Genomic DNA, 21,110 nt, shown 5'->3' with positions numbered 1-21,110 from the left:
CTATCATCTATCTCTATCTATCTATCTATCTATCTATCTATCTATCTATCTATCTATCTATCTATCTATCATCTATCTATCATCTATCTATCTATCTATCATCTATCTATCTATCATCTATCTATCATCTATCTATCTATCTATCTATCTATCTATCTATTTATCTATCTATCTATCATCTATCTCTATCTATCTATCAATCATCTATCTATCTATCTATCTATCATCTATCTATCTATCTATCATCTATCAATCATCTATCTATCTATCTATCATCTATCTATCTCTATCTATCTATCATCTATCTATCTATCTATCTATCTATCTATCTATCTATCTATCTATCTATCTATCTATCATCTATCTATCTATCTATCTATCTATCTATCTATCATCTATCTATATTTATCATCTATCTATCTATCTATCTATCTATCTATCTATCTATCTATCTATCATCTATCTATCTATCTATCTATCTATCTAGCATCTATCTATCTATCTATCTATCTATCTATCTCTCTCTCTCTCTCTCTCTCTCTCTCTCTCTCTCTATCTATCTATCTATCATCTATCTATCTATCATCTATCTATCTCTATCTATCTATATCTATCTATCTATCTATCTATCTATCTATCTATCTATCTATCTATCATCATCTATCTATCTATCTATATCTATCTATCTATCTATCTATCTATCTATCTATCTATCTATCTATCTATCTATCATCCATCTATTTTGAAATGTAGGTGTTTGTTTTTTAAAATGTCATTAAAATAAAACAACAAGATAAATTAAGTAGCATGAATAGCCAATACAATATTTTACTTAAAATGATATACCAAATGGCTGCCACCAAGAGCCAGTAAAGGCCCCACTAAACAGGTACAGTTTCAGCATATGCTGAAACCGCCTCACCATCAATGTAAGCCCCTTTTCTTTGGGGAAAAGATTATTCCAAAGAATGGGCTCCACAAGAAAAATAGTCCTCTGCCAGGTCACTGAAAGATGAGTTTCTGCAAAGTGTGGCCACAACCAAGAGGGCCTAAGAAGATTACTTTAGTGACTGAGCAGGTCTGAACAGGAGAAGGTGTTCCCTTCAAATTGTTTTATGCCAGAGTGTCTTGCCAAACATTTAGCCTACTCAAATAAGCTATTCCTCCACCCTCAAACTGATATATAATACACTGGCAAGCTTCAAAGTAGTCCACCGCACCATTTTCGAACTATATACAGTAGGACCTACTCTCCCACCTCAAATTCTCGTTATAATGGAGGGATGTGATTCAGCTGACTCACCCTTAACAGGGGGGCACTATAGCAGGACTTCTTAGAGTTACCTGGATTTTAAAATTGCTCATAAAAAGCTGTCTAATGAGCTGCTTTACCAGACGGCAGTAAGTACAACTGCCATGTTCTCTTTATGTCTCGCTGTCTTGAGGTGAAACGAGAAGCTGCCAGCACCCTCCCCACCACCAAAGCCTTGCTTACTGAGGGCAACTGGTTCTTCTGACAAGATTTCATAGAACTTTTGTGAGTTGGTGATCTGTGGGGGCACCAGCCTGCAAGATTCTGCCACCTGAGGCAGCTGCTTCAGCTCACCTCATGGGCTGGCCGGCCCTGTATATTTGACTGCAAATATGAGGGAATACTGCTTTGCTTTTGGGTGGTACTAGGGTGCTGTATATTGTCTCCCTGCTTATTTAACTTATATGCAGAATTCATCATGCGAAAAGCTGGGCTGGATGAATCCCAAACTGGAATTAAGATTGCCGGAAGAAATATCAACAACCTCAGATATGCATATGACACAGCCTTGATGGCAGAAAGTGAGGAGGAATTAAAGAACCTCTTAATGAGGGTGAAAGAGGAGAGCCCAAAATATGGTCTGAAGCTCAACATAAAAAAACAAAGATCATGGCCACTGGTCCCATCACCTCCTGGCAAATAGAAGGGGAAGAAATGGAGGCAGTGAGAGATTTTACTTTCTTGGGCTCCATGATCACTGCAGATGGTGACAGCAGTCACGAAATTAAAAGACACCTGCTCCTTGGGAGAAAGGCGATGACAAACCTAGACAGCGTCTTAAAAAGCAGAGACATCACCTTGCCAACAAAGGTCTGTATAATTAAAGCCATGGTTTTCCCAGTAGTGATGTATGGAAGTGAGAGCTGGACCATAAAGAAGGCTGATCGCCAAAGAATTGATGCTTTTGAATTCTGGTGCTGGAGGAGACTCTTGAGAGTCCCATGGACTGCAAGAAGATCCAACCTATCCATTCTGAAGGAAATCAGCCCTGAGTGCTCACTGGAAGGACAGATCCTGAAGCTGAGGCTCCAAGACTTTGGCCACCTCATGAGAAGAGAAGACTCCCTGGAAAGGACCCTGATGTTGGGAAAGATGGAGGGCACAAGGAGAAGGGGACGACAGAGGACGAGATGGTTGGACAGTGTTCTCGAAGCGACCAGCATGAGTTTGACCAAACTGCGGGAGGCAGTGGAAGACAGGAGTGCCTGGCCTGCTTTGGTCCAGGGGGTCACGAAGAGGCGGACACGACTAAACAACTGAACAACAACAACTACTACTACTACAACAACAGGGTGATGGTGGGACTGCGTTGCTTATCACTCATCAGTGGCCAGATGAGGTGGTGGAGTCACATTATCCACAAAGGTTTAATCTTTGCCCATTGAACTCTACCAGCTTGGAAGTGTATTTGTGACGCTGGGCACCAGGAGTAGTCAGTGGTTTCTACAGGCTACATTTCTGCCTAATAAGAATCACTGGCTGAGATGACATAGGAGTTAGTGCTGAAGTCTCTCGCAATGATGGCTTTGTGAGATATGCACATCCAGACAGACATTGCTGTGTCTGAGTCAGGCCCAGACATAACTGCAAAATCTTTGCGTTCAGTGTGATGAGGAGACCATGGTTGTAATGATGTCCGAGCTGCAAGCCATGGATTGTTTCCTGCTCACGTATTGACAGGGGAAATGTCTCGAACCACATGCTCATCTCTGCCTTTCCTGGCTAATAAAAATTTGTAAGGAGAGGCTGCTTTCCAGTTATCATGCCGTTCACAATTATTATTAATTTTGGTGCTCTATAACATTTTAAATGATGACAGGGAAGCTGTCTATGCCTCTTAAGGAGGCTGTTATCCATTCGCTCCCCAGGGGATCTTTGAGTGTTGATAACCCAGTAAATCACGGTCCAGTATCTGAGCTCCCGTTTCCAAGCAACATAATTGAGCATAGGGTTGCTTAGCAACTCCAGGCATACCTAGATGATAAAAACATTCTTAATCTTTTTTTAGCTTGGCTTTTGCTTAGGCTCTGAGAACAAAACTGTTTTCATGGTCTTACTAGACAGTCCCCGTATGCAGATCAACAAGAGAAACTGCACCATCTCCAGAACTTTGGAGGCAATAGGTTATTGGGTACTGTTAAAGCAGTGGCACAAAGCAGTGGCCATGGGAGAACCTGACCCACAATGACTTCGCCAAGGAATGGCAGCCAATTAAATGTCTTCGGACTGAACTACAAAAGCAGCAGAGGGAGGTAACATAATGGACTGTACCACTTCAGAATACAATGGGTGTGTCTATGTGTCATGTTTTTTAATGTTTCCCTACATGAAAAAGCTCACTGCAAACAGAAAAAAGCACCTTAGCAAGAAAACTGCTGGGCTATAACCTTTCTCCCTCATGTGCCATATAAAACACAGGGCCATTAAAAATCCTCCACTTGCAGTATGAAGTGATAAAGTCTGTTATTCCACCTTGATATTCAACCTCTGCAGCGACAGGGGTGAGTAACTGTTGTCCCTACATACATTGGATTCCAACAACATTAGGAGAGCCATTGGTTTTCTATTTCCATGCTATATGTTTAGACCTCATCCCAGTCAATTAATCAAATGCATTTCAATTGACAAATGATTATTAATTACAATTAAGCTATCAGAAATTAATTAGATATACAAAACTGGCATATGGATAAGGAAAAAGGTATTTTTTCTTCCGATTTATAATGACCCAATTATAATTCTGCAACAGAACGAAGAGATTTCTTCCCGCATAAAACAGAAGAAGGAATGTCTCTTTTGTTTTTGCTTTTACTCGGCAAAGTGCCTTGGGATTCACTTGAATGGAAAGCAGGATATAAAACAATAAATGAAAGAAATCATTCTAAAATGGGACCTGTTACCCTTATTTTTTCCTAACTATTTGTATCAAAGATAAATGGAAAACCTAATGCTTGAGGAATCTTTTTAAATGATAAGATAGTTTAATTGATCCATCTATTTTATTGGTAGCCCAATTCTATACATGTCTATGCAGCAGTAAGTCCCACTGAGTTCAAATATTTTTTTAAAAAAGGTAAATGGGTTAATATTTTATGTACATAGATTTTTAAATACATTTTATTAAATGAATAAATCCAACTGCTTGTCTGATTGTGCAACCGATTCCCACTTGCACAGTGAGACTTTTCCTTCCTCTCAATTCCACTGCAGCCCCACACCTGCACTCCTCCCTCCAAAAAAATATGTGGTCCGGGAAGTCCCGCAACCCTCCAGATCAGATTTTGGGTGTGCATGAAGGGCCTGCGGTGGGGAGGAAGGGAAATCTATTTTCGTGGCACTGGAGATCGCCCACCGTGGCTAAACTTCCACTGCAACCTTGTGGGTCACTCTCAAACGAAGCCACACCAGTGAGTCTTTCCCTCCATTGCTATTCCATATTGTGTGTGGAAGAGGCGTAACACTATGTCCCCAACTTTCCCACTTATCCAAGAGAACAATAGTATTGGTTCTTAATTGTTCCAAGTTAGGGTGGCTAAAGAAAATTAAGAAAAGCAAACTAAAGCAATCCAGAAAAGATTATGGTGATCAAAGCAGGTCTTGGGTTGCCTGGAAATTAGCTCTTCTTCTTTTTATTACATTTTTTCAACCTGTGGTGGACACAGACAGGAGTGCTTTTGATCAATTTCATTGGTGACCTTTCTTTTATCACTTGATCTTTTATTACTCCTTTACGAGCTGGCAACCCATAACTCATTATGATTAATTATTTTTAAAAAAAACTATATTCCACCTAGTTTCCCAAAGGAATAGGAGAAGAAATCAGGGCCCAAAAGAATGCTGTCTGAGGCAGTTGCTTCATTTTCCCTTTTGAGTGGGTTGGCGCTGTTCACCACTGTCACGGCCACCCAGGACGGGTCCCAGCTCACAAGAGACCTCACTCCGTTGCAGTTTATTTACAGGAAAAGTTTATTGAAGATTTCTGCTTCTCGTACAGTTCAGCATCGTGGCCGTACGTCTGTCACGTTAGACCGCTGAAGTCCCCTCTGACTCCTCCCCTCTTCCACACCAACTTAATAGCCTGGCTCTAGACCACCTCTTCCTCTCCTTTCTTTTCCGCAGGGTCTTCCTGCCCCCCTGGGTTCCCTCTCTCCGTGACTCGCCTGAGGCTGAATCCTCTGCCGCCTCTTCCCCCCTCCTTCTGGCTTTAGGGCCGGGCTCCTCCCCTGAGCTCTCTCCACTTCCGCGCGCCTCTACGTTTGAACTTGGCGCGCGTACGTTGCTGCTGACCTTTCTTTCGACCGCTACACCACCCCTTGTTCTGCTCTCCACCCTTTCCGGCTGAACACCTTGCTCCAACCCCCTTTCTCTGTTCTCTCCTAATCCTGCTCCCTCCGAGAGGCTGACGACTCCACCCCCTTTACTCCGTTCCGGCTGAGACGCCTCTTGCTGCGTCTGTCTTCCACTGGGCTCCTCTCCGCTTCTCCCTTCTCCTCCCTTTTGCTTGATTAAGGTAACCCCCTTTTGAGAATCCTCTGACTCGCTGCTCAGACTCGTGGATTCCCTCAGAATTCCGTCATCTTCTTCCTCATCCTTCTGCCCCTCCTCCCACTCACTCTCCGTCTCCTCTGTCATCTCCTCCTCTCTCCCAGAAACCCTGACATCCATCCCCCCCTCGAAGCCCCCCCTTCCCCCCTCCCGCTCGCCGGGTGCAGGTTGAGGAAAACGTGGTTCTTCCGTGGTCGGTTCAGGATACAAGTTGTCCACTTCAACGTTCTCCTCTGTCATCTCCGTATATGTGTGTTCGAACTCGGGCTCCCCACCCACAGACATCACAGTCTCTTCCTCCATCACTGCTTCTCCTGGCGCTGCCTGCCAAGGACCTACCATCCATCTCTGACTCCATGCCTCCCTTGGCTGATCCACCCACCAACAAGGGCCTGTCTCCTCCCCCCCCCAGTCTCGGATCCCTGGTCGGGCTTGTTTCGGGCGTATGGCCCTCGGGTGAGGAGAAACCCTCGAACGTGCTGTCTGACAAAGTGGGCGTGAAAAGCCAATCATCAAAATACTCCTCGGGCATGGGCTTGTGCGGAAAAAGTGCATGGAACTCCTCCTTCAACAGGGGTTCGTCCAACGCGTAACCCGGCACCCAGCTATTGGCAGAGGCCGGAGTGCCTTCCCTGGCTAGAAAATATTCAACTCCCTCCTCCCCCCATCTCGAGTCCAGTATCTCTGTGACCTCGTTAAGAGGTTCTGGTCTTGGCGATTCCCCCCCCTCAGGCGCCCTCCTACGTGGCTCTGGGAGTGCTCCTGACTCTTGAAACCTGTGTGGGGTTTTGTAGGGAGTGAGCACCGACCTATGAAAGACCGGGTGCACCCTGGAACCCTCCGGAAGGGCTAGACGAAAAGCCACCGGATTGATCTTAGCCTCAACTTGATATGGCCCTAGCTGCCTGTGTCCTAACTTCTTCTTGGCCAATGACCTGGCCGGCATCGCGTGGGCTGCTAACCACACCCAGTCCCCAATCTGGATGTCCTCTCCCGCCCTCCTGTGCTTATCGGCCTGCACCTTATACGCCTGTTTTGCCAGCTCCAAATGTCTCCGCAGCTCCTCGTGCACCTCTTGCAACTCCGCTGCAAACTGGTCGGCATCTTGAGGCCCCCCCCCTCCTGGTGCCGCAAATCTCGGGAAGGTTCTGGGATGACGGCCATTGTTCGCGAAGAAAGGCGTCACCCCGGTGGATGCGTGTTTCGTGTTGTTGTAGGCGAATTCAGCCATCGGCAGATAGTCCACCCACGCCGCAGGTCGCTGGTTGGCGTAGCACCGCAGGTACTGCTGCATGATCGCGTTGACCCTCTCCGCTTGACCGTTGGTTTGTGGATGTCTCGCCGATGTCAGGTTGATTTTGACGTGCAAGATGCCCAGAAGCTTTCGCCAGAAAGTGGAAACAAACTGGCGCCCCCTGTCGGACAAGACGGACTGCGGAAGTCCATGCACTCTGAAGACGTGATCGATGAAGAGCTTTGCGGTTTGTTCTGCCGTCGCCACCTTGGCACAAGGGATGAAATGCGCCATCTTGGTGAACAAGTCCACCACCACTAACACCGCCGTCTTACCTCTGGAGCTGGGCAGGTCCGTAACAAAGTCCAACGCTACCCTCTCCCACGGTTGCTGCGGTGTCTCCAGCGGTTCTAGCAATCCCGCCTGCTTCTGGTGCACTGGTTTGGACCTCTGGCAGATATCACACCTGGCGACGTAGTCCGCCACCTCTCCTCTCATCTGGGGCCACCAAAAGTCTCTAGCCACCAACTCCATCGTCTTCTCTTTGCCGAAATGGCCTGCACTAGGGGCGTCATGCAATTGTTGCAGAACCTTGGCTCGAAGATCGCCGGTGGGCACGTAAAGGGCACCCTTACGAGTCAAAAGTCCATCTTGCAATTGGAACTCATCGTTGTCTCGCGACCCTCCGCGTAGCTCCTCCATCTTGGACTGTGCAAACTGATCCCTTTGCAACGCGCGTCGCACCGCGTCCAGGTCGACTGCGATGGTAGCGCACGTCCACGCCTGCGGTGCGAAAATGTGCTTTGCTGCGATTGGAGCTGCTTCCTCCAAGTATTGCGGCTTTCGGGACAGCGCGTCTGCAATAACATTGGAGTCTCCTGGGATGTATTCTATTTTGAAGTCGAAATCCGCAAAGAACTCCGCCCAGCGCATGTGTCGCTGGGTCTGTAACTTAGCCGTCCGCCAATACTCTAAGTTCTTGTGATCCGTGCGGACTTGCACCGTGTGCTTGGCTCCTATTAAGAAGTGTCGCCACGCTTTGAAAGCTGCATGAATGGCCAACAACTCCCTGTCCCATATGGTATAATTGCGCTCCGTCTTGCTGAGCTTCCGGGAGTAGAACGCACCCGGTCTCCAGTTGCCTTGTGAATCCTCTTGCAAAAGAACGGCCCCAACCGCTCTGTCTGACGCATCGGTCTCTACCCGCATGGGTCTGCCGGGATTCACGTGGAGCAGCTGCTCTTCGGAGGCGAAAAGACCTTTAAGCGTCCGGAAGGACCGCTCCGCTTGTTCGGTCCAGACGAACTTCTTCTTCTTGGAACTGAGGGTGTCAGTGATAGCCGCCGTCGCGTTCGCAAAACCTTTAATAAACTTGCGGTAAAAATTGGCAAAGCCGATGAACCTCTGGACCTCTTTCCGATTTCGAGGGCTTTTCCAGTCCAACAGCGCTTGAACCTTAGCCCTGTCCATGGCCAGTCCCTCGTCGGACAACTTGTAGCCAAGGAAATCAACCTCTCTGACATCAAACTGGCATTTTTCCAACTTGGCGTACAACCTGTGGTCCTTCAGCCTCTGCAGGACCTCCCTCACGTCCTTATCGTGATCCTCCGGCGATTCCGAGAAAATCAGGATATCGTCGAGAAAGCAGACACACTTCTTGTAGAGGAGACCTGCTAGCACGTGGTGCATAAATGCTTGAAAAACGTGGCTGCCATTTTGGAGACCGAAAGGCATGACTCTGTATTCGTATGTGCCCAGAGGGGTGAACATGGCGGTCTTCCACTCATCTCCTTTCCGGATGCGGATGAGATTGTAAGCTCCACGTAGGTCCAGCTTGGTGAAAATCTTGCCCCTCCTGACGGTCGCTAAAAGGTCGTCAATCTTGGGCATGGGGAAAGCTTTGGGCTTAGTCAAGCTGTTTATGAACCTGTAATCCACGATAAGCCTTTTTTGGGGCGTGTTTTTCTTCTTCACAAAGAACACAGGGCTGCCACCCGCTGCTTTAGATTCCTGGATGAAACCTCGCTTGAGGTTATGGTCTATGAACTCCCGAAGCTCTTGCATCTCGTCTTCCGACATGGAGTACAGCTTGGCAGCAGGCAGTTGCGCCCCTGGCACTAAATCAATCGCGCAGTCGTAAGGTCTGTGAGGCGGCAACTTGTCAGCTTCCTTCTCACAGAAAACCTCCAAGAAGTCCTGGTACTTGTGAGGCACTGTTTGCACCATACCCAGATGCAACTGCTGCTCGGCTTCTCCTCCCTGATCGGTCTGAAAGCAATGCTGAGCACAATACGATGAACAAAAGGTGATCTGCCGCTGGTACCACGCAACCGCGGGACTGTGCCTCTCCAGCCAACTCATGCCTAACACGATGGGTGTGTCCGATAAGTGGGTGACATTGAAACTAATAAGTTCTCGATGGTTGCCAATCTGCATCATCATGGGAGGGGTTTGCTGCACCACTTGCCCCCCCAGCAACTTCCTGCCGTCTACCGTGACCACGTTTAGAGGCGTCGTTGCAGGCAGGAGCGCCATGTTGTGCTGCTTAACGAACTGCAGTCCCACGAAGTCGGCGTTGCTTCCCGAATCGATCGTTATTGGAACCTCGAGGAGTCTCCCATCAGGCAACTGGAGTGTTGCTGTGAGCAGAACTGCCGGTCTGGGAGGCAAAGGGTCCACGCTCTGCAGTGATGCTGGGGGCTTGTCTACAGATCCGCCTGGCTGAGCCCCAGTAGCTCTGCTTCCAGCCAGGCACTGTCGTTTCCCTGAAGCTGCTCCCCTGGTTGCACCTCTGCTGTTACAGTTGCCAGTGCTGCAGTGTGCTTCTGGAGCCTCTGGGGGCACTCTTTCGCCATATGGTGCGCACTGTCACAGATGTAACACTTCCTGGTTCCTCTAGGAGGCTTCGCTTTGGCTGCACCAGGGACAGGGCTCTGGGATGGCTTCTGAGCCCTAGCACCACCAATCTCCATTGGCTCCTCGCTGTCCTTCCCCATTGGCGAGGGGTGCGCACGGCTGAAATCCCTGTGCACAAAAGGGAGAGTCCTCGCTTGCGCACGCGCTTGGGGCCCGTCCTCCTCGTGCCACGGACGTCCCTCATGTCGAATTCCAATAGCTAAAGCCCGGTGCACCACGTCTTCTAGGGTCTGGGGTCTGTCCCCCCTAGCGATCTCATCCTTGATGGGGGGGCTCAATCCCTCCCAAAAAAGATCTCTGACCGGCTTACTGTCCTTTGGCCAATCTAAGGCGGTGAGCAATGCAAAAAATTTAGAGTGGTATTGGCGCACAGTCGCTTTCCCCTGCCTCAGCCCGTGCATTTGACGGCGCGCAATGTCCACATCCACAGAGGATTGAAAACAAGAATCCATCGCTTTGATGAACGCAGTTGAATTGCGACGGGCCGGTCCATCTTCGCGCCACAGATTGCGTAGCCAAGCCCTGGCCTCCCCATGCAGGTGCGAAACAATGAACCCCACTTTCTCCTCCTCATCTTTAAAATCGTGACGGAGTAAATGCAGTGCATATACGACGTCCGCTCTGAAATTGGGATAGTCTTGCAAGTTGCCATTAAAATGCGGAACCAGGGCACCCCCCCTCCGTCCAAGCGCAATGCCCTCCGCTCTGGAACCTGGGGCCCCCGCCCTGTCCGCGTGTTCCCACCTTGCCTGCAAATCCTGGCACGTCTTCTCCAAGTCGTCATTCTTCTTCTGCGAAGCAATGACTGCCGATGTGAGAGCGGTAACCTGATCCCGCAGTGCAACCAGCTGCTCCTCAGCGCTCATGGCTGCTCCCGTTCGTGAGCTTCGCAAAAAAAATTTTTTGCTTCTAGAGAGGGGACTTACTGTCACGGCCACCCAGGACGGGTCCCAGCTCACAAGAGACCTCACTCCGTTGCAGTTTATTTACAGGAAAAGTTTATTGAAGATTTCTGCTTCTCGTACAGTTCAGCATCGTGGCCGTACGTCTGTCACGTTAGACCGCTGAAGTCCCCTCTGACTCCTCCCCTCTTCCACACCAACTTAATAGCCTGGCTCTAGACCACCTCTTCCTCTCCTTTCTTTTCCGCAGGGTCTTCCTGCCCCCCTGGGTTCCCTCTCTCCGTGACTCGCCTGAGGCTGAATCCTCTGCCGCCTCTTCCCCCCTCCTTCTGGCTTTAGGGCCGGGCTCCTCCCCTGAGCTCTCTCCACTTCCGCGCGCCTCTACGTTTGAACTTGGCGCGCGTACGTTGCTGCTGACCTTTCTTTCGACCGCTACACCACCCCTTGTTCTGCTCTCCACCCTTTCCGGCTGAACACCTTGCTCCAACCCCCTTTCTCTGTTCTCTCCTAATCCTGCTCCCTCCGAGAGGCTGACGACTCCACCCCCTTTACTCCGTTCCGGCTGAGACGCCTCTTGCTGCATCTGTCTTCCACTGGGCTCCTCTCCGCTTCTCCCTTCTCCTCCCTTTTGCTTGATTAAGGTAACCCCCTTTTGAGAATCCTCTGACTCGCTGCTCAGACTCGTGGATTCCCTCAGAATTCCGTCATCTTCTTCCTCATCCTTCTGCCCCTCCTCCCACTCACTCTCCGTCTCCTCTGTCATCTCCTCCTCTCTCCCAGAAACCCTGACAACCACCAACAGATAGAGAACATCAAGGTCAACAGAACTGCATATACCGTATTTTTCGCGCTCTATAGGACGCGCCCAACCATAGGACGCACCTTGTTTTAGGGGCTCCATTTCTCCTGCCGCTTCGCTGAAGGGGCGCTGCGCAGAGAGGAGAATTTTTTTCTTGTTCTCCTCCTCTAAAACAAGGTGTGTTCAGTGCGTTCAAAGTGCGTTCAGTAGCCTTCAGTGAAGGCAACCTGAAGCCTCCAGAGCGCGTCGGGAGTTCCTGGTGCACTCCGGAGGCTTCGAGTTCCTTTCAACCTGCTCTTTGGGGCTGGCAGGGGGAAGCCCGGCTTCCCCCCACCGCCAGCCCCAAAGAGCAGGTTGGGGAGAAGCGGAAAGGCTGCACTCAGCCTTGCCGTTGCCCCCCCAGGCTTGTGGGGCTGGCGGTAGGGGGAAGCATGGCTTTCCCCCACAGCCAGCCTCAAAGAGCAGGTTGGGGCTGGCGGAGGAAGCCCGGGTCCCCCCCCTGCCCCATGGACCACACATACGCTCCATAAGACGCACAGACATTTCCCCTTAGATTTTAAGAGGGGGGAAGTGCGTCTTATGGAACGAAAAATACGGTATGGGGAAGACTAAAGTCCTGGCTGTTTCCCCCTCTATCTGCTGTTGTTTCCTCTTCTCTCCTTCACCACTGTTAATTTCTCCGCTCTTCCCAGTCCCAAAAATTAGGAAAAATAAGCTGAGATTTCAGTCGCCTTCAACTCCCTCTGCATATTCCTGTCAGAGCCTTGAGAATTCTCAACAGGAAAATTCTTACTAATTTGGAAGAGGGGAAATGGATGGGGAAAGGAGGCTGCAACTGTCTATTCCCTATATGTTTGATTTTTATCTCCTCCAGCAATGCCTACTGGTGCAGGAGTTACTCAGACGGCCACTATAGTTCTGGGAGCGCTGCCAACACAGCTCTCTCAAGTTACTCTAGTATATACATCGCCAGGGAAGTATTATTCTGATACCCGCTCCTACGATCCACTGGGACAAAGCTACAAAGAGCTGTCTCACGCTGGCCCTGCATTCTAATGTTATCTGAAGCCCGGATTGTTCTTGGAATAAACAAGTATTTCGCAGGGAGTCCAAAGGTGATCTGTTTTGATCGCAGCAAAATGGAAGAGTAATGAAATCCCCTCTATACAAGACTGGATCCAAAAGCTGACAGAATATGCCAAATTAGATGGTTTATCAGAAAAAAATAAAGAATAAATCAAAACAGGAATTTGTTTCAAAATGGGAGGTTTTCAAAGAATATCTGAAAAAGAAATATAGTAGTTTAAATTCTGTTGCAGCATTCGAGGAACTTCAGTAATAGTTGCAAGGTAGATATAAGAAATTAGATTTATTGAGAATAAGTTTAGTTATGATAAAAGTGTGTATTGGCAAGAAGTAGTATGAATTTGAAATATGGAATAGACGGGAGGTTGGGTCTTTAGTGTTAAGACCAATAGATGTTTTATTGTTTGCAAAGAAAATTATGTGTCTATGGTTATTTTTGTAATTTGTGTGTAATTTGGTATTTGTGTTTTTTCTTCTTTTTTCTTGTTGTATAAATAAAAAACTTTATTTAAAAAAAAGATGATCTGTTAAGTTAGCAGAGTGGCGAGGTCCACAGCTCCCGTGACAGATGCAAGAGGACTTCTCACAGCAAAAAGCAGAAGAGAAAGACAAAGATGGCGGTGGCTTCACTGGCCGTTATGACTTACCTTGTTTAAGCTACGCGCAGCGCTGTCTTTTCCGCCGGGCGTCAAGTTCCGCAGCTGCACGTCCAGCAAACCCACCAACTGATCCATGGCGCGAACGGAGTAGGTGATGTCTCCGGCGTTCAGGTGGCTTTTCGTTTGCTCAGCAAGTTCTCTAGCGACGTTGGCAGCTGTCTCTCCCGATTTCAACTATGGTTCAAAGAAGGCGAGAAAGCGTTGAGATATTTCACGGCCTGGGCTAAAAACCGAGTTTGGGCTCTCGTATCAGGGAGTTTTGGGATCAGCTTCACAACAGCAACATTTGCCAAGAGCTTTCATGCATTTGAAGTGCTTCACGTACATTATCGGGTTGTAATCTTTACAACAGCCCTGTAAAGTCAGTCAGTATTATCACCTCCCCATTTAGCACATTCATGCCTGTGTGCTTAGATATTTAAGGCCACCTAGTGAGTTCAGGACAGAAACAAGATTCAAACCAAGGACTTCCTGATTCACAGCTCAGTTGTATTTATGGAAAAAAGCGTCATAACAGGCTTTAGTGGTATATGCAAATGTTCTTCATTAATGCTCTGTATCAGTGCTTCTAAAACTTGGTCCTCCACTTGCTGCTGTTGTTATTTGGACTACAAATCCCATCACCCACAGCTAGCAAAACCAGTAGTCAGGGATGATGGGAGTTGTAGTCCAACAACACCTGGAGAGCCAAGTTTAGAAAGCCCTGCTCTATTTCAATGTCTTAAATTATAAAATCAATTCTGAAAAATTCTAAATCTTCTACAACCCGAAGATGTCATCCTCCACTCAGTTAGCTGCTTTTCTTGGAACTATCATGAATTAACCTAAAACTACAACTACAACATAAGCTTACTCAGGCTCCCTTACAGCAAAATCATATACATGTCTATTCAGAAGTAATTCTGGGAGATTTACTATCAGGTAAGTATATATAGAATTAAAACTTTATTACCTCTTTATGCATAAATACCCTCCCTCTTTAGTCATTTTGAGAATGTGTTTTTATCTTTTTGGATGATGTCTTTTGTGTTTGTTCTTTTCCATTGCCAAGACTGAAGATGATCAAGAGGCAGGAACTGCCTTTTAATTTCTCCATTAAAGGAGGATGCCTTTGATTAAAGAAGGGCGCCTGTTGAGATTCATAAATCAGCCCTAGCACAATATAGTGGCAGTTCTTCTTTATTTTCCTTCTCTCGGTACTAGCCTGATGTGCAATTACAAAACTGAAAGGATGGTTTTGAGCATTAGTGCTTAGAACCACCTTATGGGGGGAAATATCTGTATCAAAGGATCTTAGACTGAAATCTGCTGAGAGTCTGAGGGTCCTGCTCCTGCGTCTCTCCACCAGGCCTAGGGCAGGGTCTGACAGACTACAAAAAGACTGCTGCTGCCCAGCAGAGAATACTGTTTACATTATTTTAAACTGCTTTTTAATCTGTGTGTTTTTTTAATTTTTAAAAATTATTTAAAACCCTTTTTATGTGGGGTTGTTTTTGGTGGGGTAGGGGTAAGTAACAACACTAGATTTTTTTTAGGACATCTGTTTTGTGATAACAGTGACTCTCCCTGGAGACTATTCTTATTTATTTGTGAAATAATTACACAGCTGCAAATAAAATGTTTTAAATGTGTTGAAAAGTGCAATATATAAATGTACCACTAGGTGTCAACAGTGAGCTATGCAAAATTCAACATGTTTTTTGAAACTTAAAAAAAAAAAACAATTTTCACAGCGTTTTTTATATGTTGTGTAGATCCCACCACAGTTATTTCAGAGAAGACCTGCACAGGACTTCAGAACCCCCCAGATTAGCAATAGGCAGAAATCATTTTACATAGCCCAAGGGGTATTCTTGATTGTTTTGGATGCTTTACCACAGAAACAAGCTAGAAAGAGGAGCAGTTTGTATTCACCATGTATGCGACGGAAGGTTGGACCCTGAATAATCTCTACAACTGTGTAGCTGCCACAATAGGAAAACACATTTGAGTAGATTTTTTAAAAGCTTAATGGGAAAATATGTACTTCAAACACCTAGAAGAGTCATTTTCAAACTGGATGACTCAATAAGCCTTTGGCACATATCCCTGACAAACCAGAGCACTAAAGTGACAACACAACCTTTGTGAGTTTCTCTTTTCAGCACTGCCATTTGGGATCACAAGTACACCCAAAACCTTTCAAAGAAAGGACTTCTTAAGAGTTCTAAAAGGATTCATTGATGAAACCTTAATACACGGCACATCACTGGAAGATCAAGACCAGATATTGGCCATCAACTTGAATCAAATCCATGAATCCAGTCTCAAGCTAAACAAGGATAAATGCTTTTTTTTTTTTTTGCCAAGATGAAATAAAGGTTTTTTGGCAGATAATCACACAACATGAGACAAAGCCATGCCCAGAGGAAACAAATTGGTATCTTCTTATGTAAATGCCATCCCAGTGCCAAGAGTACTGATTAAGCCCATTCCCTTCTTGGTGTAGTCAACACTCTCAAACTAGGTTAATATTTCCAAGACATCTCCACAAAGTCAAAACCACTACACCTACTACTGAAATACCATGCTCTAATTTGGGGCTCCAGATTTGAAGTCTGCTTTTAAGAGGATTTATATGATAATCAGCAGACTTCACTAAGAGAACTGCCTTATTTACTAGGAGTGTGCATTCCACCCCACCCCAAATTTGATGAAGAAAATAACTGACAAACCCCAGCTACTGTCCTGGGACAAAATAAAACACTCAGATCATGTTCTGTTCAGACTGAACACGGACTACGTAAAATAAACCAACGACTCAGATTTGTAAACATAAATACAAGTCAACCCAGTGTATGGCCACCATTTTGGCTCTTGCTCCATTTGGCATATTTTGGAGTTCCAGTAAAAACAAATTAGATCACACAACGCTAGCGGTGACCCTGGGGGAGTTCCTAGTTGATGTGCATCAGCAGGGCTCCCCTTCTGTGGTTAACCCTTCCAAGACTCCTGCAGACGGGCAGCTGTCAGATATAGTCGTGTGGTTTCCAATGCCTAAGCCAATACCACTCACATTCTGTAACCAATATAGTTGTGGCCTTTTTCGCCCATTAACCTAAAACACTGTTTCATGTGTCTTTATTCCACTTTCTGTGAGGGTTTGGGACCTTGTCACGCAATTCTGAATGCAGGCAGCGGCTCACATGATGAAATGGATTTATAAAACACTTCTGTAGCCACACAAAACTAGAAGCGTTCCAACCTAGGCTTCTCCCAACATTCTAGTTTTCTAAGTGTAAAAAGGTGTGTGTCAACCATGGGTAGTTGAGGCAGGAGTCGTACACCTGACTTCTTGACACCAAGCATGCCTGCCACTTACATGGGAAAGCCGTGTGGCAAGGTCAGCGCAGTGCGAGTGCAGCGGCAGGAACGTCAGATTGCCTCTGCGGCTGCACCCGGGCTGACGCTGAGCTCCTCACAGATCCCTCATAGCTCCACAGCTCAAGAGAAAGGAAATGCAAAACAAAACAAAACAAAACAAAACCCTGTTCTGATTGAGGCTGAGAGGTGTGGAAACAGGAAATGAAAAAGCACTGGTGCTTTTTTTGAAAGTATGTCAAGATAGTGCCATCGACATACACTCCCCGCAATCTCCATCGCATCTAAATTCATGCCAAATAGGAAGAGGTTTAAAGCAATAATTTTTTAAAAATCCTAGAAGATAATAACTGCTGCCCCTACCATATTCTAAGGATGGGAGGGAGATTAAATATTATTTGAGCCTATCACAAATAGCATACGGACATAGCCTCAATTTCCAGTGATTTATCATCTTCTCAATTGGGTCATAATGAATGTATGAGTAAGATGGTCAAAATAGAAGTTATTGGATATGAAGATGGGGCAAAGCTAAAACCTTTTCATTCAAATATTAAAGGGTATCTTTCATGAAAAGCCAACCTAGAGTCCAAAAACTTTAATAATTCAAATAGATCTGGAGTATAATGCACCAGGATTTATAGGAAATTATGTGACCCCCTATTAATCTGATACCCTTGAATCAGGATTCTGAACAAGAGATATGAAGTGCATTTTGCCATTTGGACGGCTGAAAAGGCATCAGTTTTCAGCTTGAAATGCGGCAGACTACTTTGGCAGTCTGATGCACTGCGGTAGAAAATTCAAAGAGCCTCTGACCGAATAAATGCTTCTCTCCCAAGTGATCATATAGCTTTGTCAGCTCGCACCCTTTGTGTTGCAGACTCATCGGCAGAAAATGTCCAGAGAACTATTGGTATGCCCTTCCTTGGATTGGGAGAAAGAGGAGGAGGAGGAGTTTGGATTTGATATCCCGCTTTATCACTACCCAAAGGAGTCTCAAAGCGGCTAACATTCTCCTTTTCCCTTCCTCCCCCACAACAAACACTCTGTGAGGTGAGGGGGGGCTGAGAGTCTTCAGAGATGTGTGACTGGTCCAAGGTCACCCAGCAGCTGCATGTGGAGGAGCGGGGACGCGAACCCGGTTCACCAGATTACGAGTCCACCGCTCTAACCACTACACCACACTGGCTCTCAGGAAGCCCCGATATGCCTGGAGAAGCCGTCAATTAGGAATACTGTACACAGTGCAGCAACGAACAATAAACTGAATTAAAGACTAAGTGTGTGAAAAGTAAGCACAGTGGCCATTCACAAGTGGAGATCCCAATCAAGGTTTTTTTTTAAAGCAGATTTTCAGACTGCACAAATCCCCCATCATACATACCACACTAATGAAAAGAAAAGAAAAATCTGAGCACAAAGCATGCTTTGCTTTTTGCTTACACCCAGTATCAGTGGTCACTAGTTCTTATTGATTATATAGTGACAGTTCAGTTATGAATCTGTCTTAGCTCAGTAACCACCAGGCAAAAAAGAAAAGAAAAGAAAAGAAAAGAAGAAGGAATTGTAAAGGATGCAATGAAGCATTATCTGTCCAAAAAGGAAGGTACAGAACATGCAGTTTTGGCTAAAAAGAAGGCATTTTTAATATGGTTTGAGAAGTTTGTTGTAATGATGGAAACTGAGGATATTCTACTCCCATATGATTTGTGTAATACTGTCCCTGACACTGCCTGTCATTTAAGTGTTTAATAAACGGATACACCTAAACGTGTCTCACCTCCCCATTTTTCAAGCTGTACATTATCGGCTTTCCAATTGCACATTCCCCCCCGCCCCCGCCCCGCAATTTCACATCTTGTGTCCAACAGCACACTAAAAAAGAACTTTTTCACAAACATCCTAGGATTTGCTAGGTAGGTGTTAATTAGCATAGTAAATCTAGGATGATTGTGAACTTTTTGCATTTTGCAGCCACTTGCCTCCGCTGCTATACATATGCACCTGTCAGCTGAAGTTAACACTCCACGAATCTGAAGAAGAGAACTCTAGTCCATGAATGCTTATGCCATAATAAACGTGTGCCAAGGCTTTTTCCCACAGCCAGAACTCCGTTCCGGCGTCTCTCAGGTGGGCTCCATTGCCATTAAAAGAGAACAAGGAAGGCGTTCATGGCGAGTTCCAGCAATTCTTTTTCTACAAAAAAAATGTTACGCCATACAACATTTCTTGTTTTTTCTGTTACTCATTTAGAAAGTGAGAATATTGTGATCACGTATTACAAAGAAAGGGATTCCATACTTGTTTGAAAAGCAGCTAAAATAATTTTAGAAATGGGGGAAAATACCTTATATTCAGGAAGCGATATGACCTTGATACAGAAGAGCAAGGTAAGTCAACAGTTTCTTCTTTTTAAAAAAGAAAGTCCACAATCAATTAAAAGTTTGTTTTTGTGTGTTTGTTGCTACTGATTTTAAAGCAATTTTTATATTAGTCTGACTCTCTTAATTTTAAACTGCTTTGGAAATTATTTCCTTTCCGTTCAGATAACTTCCAAAGCTGAATAAAAAGCACCTTAAAACGGACATAGAAATTCAACTATCTTACAAACATAAATGCCTCAGATAAAGATGCACAAAGTTAAAAGCGTTCATGTAGTAAACAAATGATCAATACTGACGGGGAATATTGATAACACTGTGTGCTGAAACGCCTCCATCTTGGCAGCGGAAATGTTGGAGGGCAGAGAACCACCCCTTGCATTGTCACAACATCCTGCGCCTGATGTCGTGTGAATTCAGGTGATTGACAGTTGGGTGGCCCACAGGGGAACTGGCCACTTCTAGATCCAGCCCCCTGGCTGGATCAATTATCCTACCACTGATGCACACAATAAGGCATCAGTTCTAATAGGGTCTTCTTGAGAAGATGTAAAAAATTCTAATATTTTGAAGACTCCCTTCCCCTGCTATTTTGAAACCTACTTCGTGACTAGCTCTCTTTTTTTCACTTGGGTCTGACATCATATGCTCACTGCTCCCCTTTCTATAGCCAAGTCTCCTGATTTCTTGCATTTCTTGTACTTTAGATCCAGGAGATGCTACGCAATGCTATGATTTTTGGTTCAGTCGCAGCAGAACCATATTTTTATATAAACGCAACACAGCAGGAATGGGAGCATAAGATATGAGCACAAGGACGTGTCAGATAAAAGCAAAACCTTACCTTCTGCGTGATATGGTTGACCCAAAGCGAAGAGCAGTTGCTAAGATCTGGCCCTTGAGGATCCCAGATCCCACCCGGAGCAAGGCACAGGAACGTTGAAACACCTAGAATGACAAAGATATGATGAGACACCATACAGTTTACCTGCCCCTTGAAGTACTGATCAGTCAGTTGTTTCAAAAGAATTTTTTCCCAATGTAAAGATTAATTTCTGGGTGGTAAAAGTCTTCTAATGCAGTGAATTTGCCCAAATCCTGAACTGAAATAGTCCACTTCACAGAGTTTTGGGGCTTGTTTCAGCAGAAGTGGGATCTCTGGATCACCCTAAAATGAAGAATGGGCCGCCAAAGCAATCAGGGTGCTTCAGATATGGAAAAATAAGTGTTTGCAAAAACTGGACAGCTGCGAGTCTAAAATGACTCCCAGGCTGCGCACCTGGTCCTTCAGGGGCACAGTGACCCCATTCAGGACCAGGGAATCCCCACCCGCCCGTCCCAGGTCCCCCAAAAACAGTACTTCTGTCTTGTCAGGATTCAACCTCAATCTATTAGCCGCCATCCATCCTCCAACCGCCTCCAGACACTCACACAGGACCTTCACTGGTTCTGATTTAAAAGAGAGGTAGAGCTGGGTGTCATCTGCATACTGACGAACACCCAGCCCAAACCCCCCGATGATCTCTCCCAGCGGCTTCGTATAAATATTAAAAAGCATGGGGGAGAGGACGGAACCCTGAGGCACCCCACAAGTGAGAGCCCAGGGGTCTGAACACTCATCTCCCACCACCACTTTCTGAACACGGCCCCGGAGGAAGGAGCGGAACCACCGTATGACAGTGCCCCCAGCTCCCAGCCCCTCTAGACGGTCCGGAAGGATGTTATGGTCGATGGTGTCAAAGGCCGCTGAGAGATCCAGCAGAAGGACAGGTGGGAAGGACAGGTGTTTTCCCCCCAGAAGTATACAATGGACCGTTCTTGCCATTTCTAATACCACATTCTCAGCAACATTTTGTGGAAAGCCAAGGAACACAGGCAAAGGACGAACAGGACACTGATTAAACAAAACTTGG

The 21,110-nt window shown here is 46.1% G+C and overlaps 1 protein-coding gene across 13 annotated transcripts in view; it reads right to left on the bottom strand.

Annotated features, from left to right (window-relative positions):
- Positions 1 to 21,110, bottom strand: part of ADGRL3 (adhesion G protein-coupled receptor L3) — a 548,617-nt gene that overhangs the window by 142,487 nt on the left and 385,020 nt on the right. For all 13 annotated transcript variants that reach the window (XM_081893739.1, XM_081893730.1, XM_081893741.1 and 10 more), the window contains 2 exons: positions 20,042 to 20,145; positions 13,442 to 13,627 (listed from right to left, as the gene is read on the bottom strand). In XM_081893739.1, coding sequence (XP_081749865.1) covers positions 13,442 to 13,627; positions 20,042 to 20,145 — 290 coding nt within the window. The remainder of the gene's footprint in view (positions 1 to 13,441; positions 13,628 to 20,041; positions 20,146 to 21,110) is intronic.

The sequence above is a fragment of the Podarcis melisellensis genome (genome assembly GCF_964234715.1).
Source record: "Podarcis melisellensis genome assembly, chromosome: 17".
Taxonomy (NCBI): Eukaryota; Metazoa; Chordata; class Lepidosauria; order Squamata; family Lacertidae; genus Podarcis; species Podarcis melisellensis.
This window is presented reverse-complemented; position numbering and strand designations above follow the sequence as displayed.